At 37.8% G+C, this 9,630-nt stretch overlaps 1 protein-coding gene across 1 annotated transcript in view; it reads left to right on the top strand.

The window, feature by feature from the left end:
- Positions 1 to 9,630, top strand: part of OXSR1 (oxidative stress responsive 1) — an 88,815-nt gene that overhangs the window by 15,557 nt on the left and 63,628 nt on the right. The window contains exons 2-3 of the mRNA XM_010835503.1: positions 1,741 to 1,853; positions 8,438 to 8,546. Of these exons, the coding sequence (XP_010833805.1) occupies positions 1,741 to 1,853; positions 8,438 to 8,546 (222 nt within the window). The remainder of the gene's footprint in view (positions 1 to 1,740; positions 1,854 to 8,437; positions 8,547 to 9,630) is intronic.

Genomic DNA, 9,630 nt, shown 5'->3' with positions numbered 1-9,630 from the left:
AGGGATGGGGGCAGGAGGAGAAGGGGACGACAGAGGATGAGATGGCTGGATGGCATCACTGACTCGATGAACGTGAGTCTGAGTGAACTCCGGGAGTTGGTGATGGACAGGGAGGCCTGGCGTGCTGCGATTCATGGGGTTGCAAAGAGTCGGACATGACTGAGGGACTGAACTGAACTGAACTTTGCCATTTATGGTAACATTTACTAGTCTGAAGGATTAGAATGTGGTTATCTTTGGAGAGGGGGTTGGTTAATTATTCTACCTACCACAGGGATTTTAGAGTTTTTACTATTATCCCATTTCTCCCTGAGTCTCTGTTCCTTTTTTTTTCAGTCTCTCTGTTTTAAATTGAGTAAAACTATTGACTTTATCTTCAAGTTCACTAAATTTATCTTATTTTATCTTTATTTTTCTATTGAGCTTCTCCAGGAAGTTTTTTTTTTTGTGGAAATTATATGTTTCAGTTATGTAATTTCCAGTTGATACTTTAAAAAAATATAACTTCTCTTTCTTTGTTGAGATTTTTACATTTTTAAAATTTGTTTTCAGATAATTCTTAACTGTTTATTGAAGCATTTTTGTGATGGCTACTTTAAAATTCTTGTCAGAAATTCCAACTAGTGATTCATTTTGGTGTTTGCATCAGTGTGATTGTCTTCTCATTCAAGTGTGTTTTTCCTGGCTCTTGTTGAGACAATGTGATTTTCTTTTTTTAAATTATATTCTGGACATTTAGGATATTAATTTTAGAAGACTCCTGATCCTATTTAAAATTTCTATTTGAGTAGGCAGTTACTCTGCTTGGGTTTAGTGTGTAAGTCCTGGCCTACTTTTGTGAGCTCTGTAATTCCTGTGATACTTGAGTTTTCAGAGTTCTGGCAGTGCTGTTCTCTGCTTTATTCTTCTAGCCCCGCAGGGACTCCTGTTTAATCTCTACAGGTGTTACCTGGACTGACCGGTGGGTGTCTGTTCAGTTCCCCCAGCCCTCCAGCCGCCACCCCAGGTGTGGGGCGGGGAACTAGTTGTCCCTTTGGTGAATCTGGTCTACCATTCTCTGGGTGTGGGGTGCAGATGCTGCTGATGCTCATGCTGTGGACTGGCTGGGTTGTCCCGATGGGGTTTGAGAAATTGTCTTCTAGATTGCTACTGAGCTTCCCCTTTCACAGTACTTTGTCCAGAAAGGATGTTTCGCATTTGTTTGTTTATTTGTCTTTCTATCCTGGTTGGTGGTTCTGGGAGGCAAGCTCTTCTGGTGTCTACTCGTGGATAGGTAGGAGATAAAAGGAAAACCCAGGGAGCTCACAATGACGCTTTTCTGCACATCCTGAGGGTCCTAGCCAGTCCATCTACTTCTTTCTACCTCTCTGATTGTCTGTTTCAGATTATCTTTATGATTGTCTGTTGAATTATTTCTACGATATTTAGTTGTATTTAGAAGAGAAGAGCAGGGAAATGTGAGCCTATACTGTAATATTCTAGAACTTCTAGAAGTCTAACGATTTTTATTTCGGTGTGTGTGTGCTGGTATTTATTGATAGTTCTATGAATGGTCAAGACTTTTGCTTTTACTGACACCCTACTTTTCAGAGTGTTTCTCTGCATCTGTTGTTGAGTATTAAGAACAAGTTAAGAATTATTCTTTTGTTTAAATTGTGTGCCCTTAAATTGTGTAGGAGTCAGAAATGTCTTGTAATCACTGCCTCTTTTTATTTATTCATTTTATTTATTTATCTTTAGGGAGTGGAGCAACGGCTGTGGTCCAAGCAGCATATTGTGCCCCTAAAAAGGAGAAAGTGGCAATCAAACGGATAAACCTTGAGAAATGTCAGACTAGCATGGATGAACTCCTGGTATGCACTTCTCATATTTCTTGTATATTCATGTTAGAGTGGGAAATAACTTGAAGTTTTTTACTTTTTTAAAAATAAACTTGTGATTTCTTCATTAATAAGTATTGCTTATTGTAAAATTCATAAAATCCAAGTAACTAGAGAGGAAGAAAATTAGTTACAATTCTCTCATTCTGAGGTTGACACTAAATGTGCTATAAGTGCACCTTTAGTCATCTTTGTATTTTTATGATGAGAATATCATATACTTGTTCTTGTCTTTAAAAAATTTATCATAGAATTCTATGTCTATAAATATGAATACAGTTTTCAATAGGTATGTAGTGTTCTGTTGAATATTTCATCTAACCTGTTCTCTGGTACTGAATGATTTTTGTGTCCTCTTTATTGTTATAAACAATGCTTGCTTACTTCTTTCTCTCTTTAAAATAGTATCATGCAGTTGTGATTCCTGGGTCAAATGGAGCATCCTTTAAAGGGCTTTGGCCTTCTAGGAACGTGGGCCCAATCTACATTCTGACCATTGATGCAGGATAAGAGATAGAATGACCCAGCAGCATTAGCTCCTCCTAAGGTCAGGAAGAAGAGAGGGGGCCCCAAGAATCTACAGCTGTATGAGATTTCTGCGGTGTTAAGAACCATCAACACAGGGATTGTTTTGCAGTTCTTTATACTCCATGACACCTGGAGTAGTTTTAAGTATGTAGTATGTAGTAAGTATTCAGCAAGCGAAATAAGATAGTTTTTCCACATCATTTGATTTTTCAAATCCTCAACTTCTTTGGCTTAAAATGGAAATATATCTATCTGCTTCTGCTTTGTATACCGCATGAGGTTTTTCTTGAAGATTAAATGTTACAGTACTGGAAAACCATAAACCACCACTCAAATGTGAACTAATATAGTTAAATTGTTAAATAATTTCTCTAAGATCATGCACAGTTATAGTAGAAAGGGAAGAAACTAGGACTGGGATGATTTGTCAGTCCAGAATTTTTTTCCATTGTCCCAGATTGGGTTTAATTTGTAGTGTAACTCTGATATAGAGATAATATAATTATATGTCGACCTTTCAGCAGATGAGGCAGATGTATTTCTTCAGGAATTGGTAACGTATATGCAGAAGCTGAAGAACTGGGTTGCTAGAGTGATCTTGAGCTGTTCGGTGAAAGAACATGTACTTGGAAGGAGATGCTGATTGAAACACTATGTGGCGAACTTGGGTTTACAGCTGCCAGCAAGGACCTTAGAGCACCACTTGGACATGTGAACTGCAGTGATCATAACAGAGGCCTAAATTGTAAACTAATTCTTATTAAAGAAAAACAGTATTTTTAATCCATATATTAACACTGGAATTTGAGAAGTCCAATATGAATTCCTGTCATTTGCCAGTTACTTTTCATAATCCATAAGGATGGTATAAAGAAGAATGAAAGTGTTATTATTTACTACTTTATGACTAAAGCAACTAAGGCTCAAAGTTTAAATAACTTGACTACATTCATATGATGGTGATAGCAAACACCTTTTCAGTACTAGGCGTTAAAGTGTACTTTAACCTCATAAACATCTCTGAGATAGGTAGTAGCTCTCCTCTGTAGATGAGGGAATTAAATCATGATAAGCAACAGAGTCTGGACTAAAAAATCAGGTTTTTATGACTCAAGTCTACTATTTTTTTTAACTTCATAAAATACTAATAAAATGATTAAATCTTAGTTTAAAAGTGTAAAGAGCATCTCTTCTCAAAAATCATTTGACATTCTTAAAAGTAATATTTGTGTTATTACACTAAGGCCTTACTTTTAGAGGAATGCAAATTTGATATAGCTTAGTAAAAGGAAAGAAATTGGTTAGACCTTTATAAAATGTGTCTACATATTCCAGAAATCTTTACATTGCATATATAGTATTTGCAAATCAACAAGTAATAAAGATGGGGGGAAGTGATTTAAAGTGACTTTAGAATAATTGGCTTTCTTTAAATAATTGGTGCATATGCAGGTAGGATTCCAATCAACCCTGAACAAGCATCAGAAATATAAAAGAATGCCTGATTTGTGGTATTTGTGGTAGTGTTATGACTTGAGATCTAAGTGCCAGTGGCTCTGTATCTAAAAGATACAAAGGCCTTCAATTTATCTTTTAAAAAAATTATCAGCTCAGCATACTCAACTTTTGATGTTGTGATTGTAAGATTTTTTTTCAAAACTGTCTTCATTATAATGCAGAAAGGATGCTCTGGGTTCTCCAGAGAGTACTGATGTAAACCAATTACAGGTGTGTATTGTGTGTGACAGTTACTAGTGAGAAGGCAGTATATTACTCCTTTCTCTTGTCAAAATGTTTTCTTCTCAGACAACCTTTGCAAAAAGTGTGATCACAAAACCAGCTGTCAGATAGTACTACATTTGTTTTCTCCAGAGATTTTACTCACAGACTCTAGGAAAGGCATAGAATGCAGATGATTGAGATTTTTCTGTCCTCTGATAAATGCTTGGACTAGATTCATTGGACAAACATCTGAGGGGACCATTAAGAGGCTTAAAATGTCTTTTCTTCTATCATAAAGCTCACAATCTGGTTGAAGAGTTAAGGTTCTTGTCTGCTGTACAAGGCAGAGTGTGACAATGCCTCGGAAAAGTTTGAATACTATGTTGAAGTACAAGGTAGAAGCGAACTCCCAGTTATGAAGATGAAGGCCTTTGTGGAGATGTTTGTATCCTGGGCCACCTGGGCTGGGAAGACTTTGAAGAGGCAGAGATGGAGACCCTGCTGATCAGGGGTTCAAAATCAGCAAAGGATAGCATATTATCTAATAATGTTATAAATATGTTGATAAAATATATATTATATATATTAATGTAACTGACATGTTTTCATAAAACAGTTCTTAATTATATTATGTGGAATGCACTCTGATTTTTTATCCTGTTTTCGTCTATTTTTAATGTGATCCACTAAGTTTGTTTCATGACCCATATGTGTTGCATCTCATAGGTTGAGGAACACTGGATTGCACAAAGAGATATTGAGACTCTAAATTTAGGAAATGACAATGGAAAGAAAGACACAAATTCTGTCAAAATTTTATAGATGGGAAAGTTGTTAGTTCTAGAATGAGCACTTTATGACAGCAGAGACTGTTCACTCTGAATAAATGAATGAATAAATTAACATTACTTGGGGAATGACTCAGTAGTGTGAAGTGAAGGAAAATCAACTATGTTGGAGTAATTAGAAAACCAGGGGGATTGCAACACTATTTATAGTAGTTAGAACATGGGTGCAACCTAGTGTTCATGAACAGATGAATGGATAAAGAAGCTGTGGTGCATATATACAATGGAATATTACTCAGCCATGAAAAGGAATGCATTTGAGTCAGTTCTAATGAGGTGGACGAACCTAGAGCCTGTTATACAGAGTGAAGTAAGTCAGAGAAAGATAAATATCATGTACTAACATATATATGGAATCTAGAAAGATGGCACTGAAGAATTTATTTGCAGGGCAGCAATGGAGAAACAGACAGAGAATAGACTTCTGGACATGGGAAGAGGGGAGGAGAGAGTGAGATGTATGGAAAGAGTAACATGAAAACTTACGATACCATAGGTAAAATAGATAGCCAGTGGGAATTTACTATATGACTCGGGGAACTCAAACAGGCTCTGTGACAATCTAGAGGGGTGGAACGGGAGGGAGGTTCAAGAGGGAGGGGACATACATATACCTATGGCTGATTCTTGTTGATATTTGACAGAAAGCAACAAAATTCTGTAAAGCAATTACCTTCAATTAAGAAATAAATAAATTTTAAAAAAAGGGAAAAGAAAGCCAGAGGGCAAAGAATAGAAATCAAGATGAATGAGTTTTAAAAAGGAGTGAACAATGGTCATTAAAACATGGCTTTAGAAAGCCTGAGGTGGAGCACCAAAAATTCCAGACAAAGATCTGGTACTAGCAGACATATAGGACTGTCAGGAAAGCATTTTCATGACTAGGAGTGGAAGCACTTACGAGTGTTGAGGAAGCTGCTGGGAAATTTGAGTCAGAATGAGGCACGTGGGATCTTTGTTGCAGCATGCAGGCTTAATTACCCTGTGGCATATGGCATCTTAGTTCGCTGACCAGGGATTGAACCCATGTCTCCTGCATTGGAAGGCAGGTTCTTAACCACTGGACCACCAGGGAAGGCCTACCACAATTTCTTTATTCATCTGTCAGTGTACATCTTGGTTGCTTCCATGTCCTGGCTATTATAAATAGTGGTACAGTAAACATTGGGGTATGTGTTGAATCCTAAATTCTTGAACACAGTTATAATTACCTGGGATTTATGATACGGTCCCAGGTAATTCAACAATGAAAACCCATAAAAACATTTATTTTTCCTATTTTAATGTTGGCCTTTCCTGTGGCTCAGTGGTAAAGAATCCTCCTTCAGTGCAGAAGAGGTGGGTTCCATCCCTGAGTTGAGAAGATCCCCTGGAGTAGGAAATGGCAACCACTCAAGTGTTCTTCCCTGGGAAATCCCATGGACAGAGGAGCCTGGTGGGCTATGGTCCATGGGGTCCCAAAGAACTGGACATGACTGAGCGCTTAAGCACACAACAGGATTGTAATGTCAGTGTAGTAAAATTTTTTATAGGAAGGTTTCCCTGATTGTCAGTCCTAATTTTGGATGATTCACCTCTTCAGTGAAATCATATAGTATTTAGTACTTCTTCTATCAGACTTTATTCATATGTATTGTAAATTAGTATTTGTCTGACTTCTTCACCAGACCGTAAGTTTCATGAAGGTTCATCATTATACTAGTCCTGCACCTGGCATAAGGTGGGCACTTGGTAAATTTCTGTTGAAAGCATGACCTGTGTTTAGACAGGTTTACTCCTGTGTCTAAAATCTGTCTTGCATATTTCATCCTTTTCTTTTTTTCTGTAATTTTATGTGCTTTGCACCTCGTACTGCTATATCCCACATCTTGTAAAACACAAACGTAGTTCCCGCCCACTCTATGAAGACTTCTTGCTTTAACTGTTCTTTCCTCTGGAATTCTTGTAACATTTACCTCGTTTGGCATGTATATGCTGTCCTGTACATTCCCTCCTATGTGTACATATCTTATCTATTCAAGTCCTATATAACTGTGCCAATAGGTAGGTGTTTATTACTTTAGTTCCTCTTCCTTATCCTTCATATTTACTTAGCTTTTAGTACGGAAGACTGTGCTAGTAACTTAGTGGGTAGCAAAAATGCACACAACAAAGTCCTTGCCATAAAAGAACTTACATTCGCGTAGAGAAGATGAGAAGAGAAGGAATCCCTTTCGTTGAACACTTCTTATGAATCAGGAATTTGGAGCAACTTTTACACAGTTGATCTTACTGAACAAATACCAAGGGTGTAGGGCTTATTTACATCAATAAGTAAAAAGCTGTATAAAGTGCTGTAGGATTTCATTCATTCAGCAAATATTTATTGAGGGTAGACTGTGTGCCACGCACAATGATAAGTGCTAGTAATACAGAGTCTAATCTCTCATTGAGCTTACAGTTTTGTCAGGGATGCAGAAAAATAAACAGGCAACTACAGTATGGTATGATAATTGCCACCATGTGTAGGAATCCACTTTTAAGTACTTGCTTGGTTGACGTTCTCAGTTCCACAGGGGAAGACAGGCAAATAAGCATCCAATTTTCTATCCATACATATGTGCTATAATGTGAGGAGATGTGCACAGAGCTTAGAAGCCAAGAGAAGGGACATGTCACTAAACCTGGGAAGCTGGGTGGAAGTGGTATTTTGGCTGAGATTGGCAGGGTGATTTGGTGTTTTTAGCTGGATGAAAATGAGGAAAGTATACTTTAGGCTGAGGCAGCAATAGGGTTAAATGTGCGTAATTAGAAGCAGCATGGCTCACTTGAAGTTACTATGGTAGGACTGGGGTGTGTTGAGGGTAGTTTCAGTGAAGGCAGTGGGAATAATGGAAAGATAAGCAGGGCCATGACCACAAGACTTCTATAAGGCATCTTATCACACCAAATCTAATTTAAATTCATTAACTGAGAATAGTGTAAGCTTAGACTTTGGGCTCAGGTTTCTACTTTTGGTTTAGTTTATGACCTCTTTAAAGTGAGAACTGTTAATCATTTCACAAAAATGAGGTGAAACAATTTTGGGGAAAAAAAGCGCCAAGCAAAAAACCACTCTCTGTTTATTAGTAATTATCCTCTGTGACTGTAAAACCTGATTTCCCAAGATTTCTGTAGGGACACCCTGAAGTACAAAATGTGTCCCAGTGGAGGCCTCTGTGGTACTGTGCCAAGGTGTGATAAATAGTACGTCTCTGGTTTCAGAGATCACTGTTTAATGAGTGAAAGGAGTAGGAATCAGAATGGACTGAGGGAAACCAAGTGGTTTTTTGGTTTAACCATTCTCGAAGAGATCAGAACCATGAAAATCCTAAAAAGGTTGTGACATAGTCTTTGGAATTCCCAAATCTGGATTCAGTAAATTCTAATGTTGTTTTAGGCTTGCATATAACGAATCACCATGTTTTCTCTTCTTTGTAGAAAGAAATCCAAGCCATGAGTCAGTGCCATCACCCTAATATTGTGTCTTACTACACATCTTTTGTGGTAAAAGATGAGCTGTGGCTCGTCATGAAGCTGTTAAGTGGAGGTGAGTAGAGTACAATGAAATGCCAACTTTCATGGTTTGGAAAGTAAATACAGATGTTTTCTTTGGTTTGGTTTTCATGGACATGCATTTGAGGAGATACTGAGATTACAGTATCTAACAATACTAGTGTACAAGGTGAGACAAGTCACATGTTGCATTTGGTTGTCATGCTTCTTCAATTTCTCTCAATCTAGGATGGTTCCCTCCTACTTCCTCTCTTCCATTTCACAAACTTATGAAAGGTCCGGTTTGAAGGGTCTATCTTGTAGGATGTTCCACATTCTAGATTTATCTGGTTATTTCTTCCTGGTGATGTTTAACTTGATTTATATTCCTCTGTTTCCTACAAGGACTTCCCTGGTGGCTCAGATGGTAAAGTGTCTGCCTACAAGGCAGGAGACCCGGCTTCAATCCCTGGGTTGGGAAGATCTGGAGAAGGAAATGGCAACCCACTCCAGTATACAGATTAAAAATTAGACCCAAAGGGTTATTTGGACAGAGTATTTTGTAGGTGGTGCTGTGTACTTCACATTGCATCACGTCAAGAAGTAGTATTTGCTATCTGGTTGTATCTTTAATAGTGATGTTGATTTTGATTGCTGAAAATTATGACAGCCAGGCCTCTCCATGGAAAAGTTGGCTTTATTTCCCTTTGCAGCTAGCAGGTAGTCTTTGGGATGATACTTTGGCACTGAGTATCCAGTTCCCCAAGTCTTTGATCTAATGTTTTTAATATCCATTAACAATCCTTGTTTGAATCAATTATTTTGTCAGAGGTTGCAGAATAGTAATTTTTTCTTTTTTTTTTTATTAACATTTATAAAGTGGCATTCTTCGCTGTAAAGGAACTTTCCTTTATTAACTGGGACTTTTTGATTACTCTATACTGTAATTCCTACTGAAAAAAGGTGAAGTCGCTCAGTTGTGTCGTGTCTGACTCTTTGTGGCCCCATGGACTGTAGTCTACCAGGGTCCTCTGTTCATGGGATTTTTCCAGGCAAGAATACTGGAGTGGGTTGCCATTTCCTTCTCCAGGGGATCTTCCCAACCCAGGGATTGAACCTGGGTCTTCTGCATTGTGGGC

The sequence above is a fragment of the Bison bison genome, unplaced genomic scaffold (assembly GCF_000754665.1).
Source record: "Bison bison bison isolate TAMUID 2011002044 unplaced genomic scaffold, Bison_UMD1.0 scf7180017864043, whole genome shotgun sequence".
Taxonomy (NCBI): Eukaryota; Metazoa; Chordata; class Mammalia; order Artiodactyla; family Bovidae; genus Bison; species Bison bison.
The sequence above is the reverse complement of the archived record's forward strand: the minus strand, read 5'-3'. Positions and strand labels throughout refer to the sequence as shown.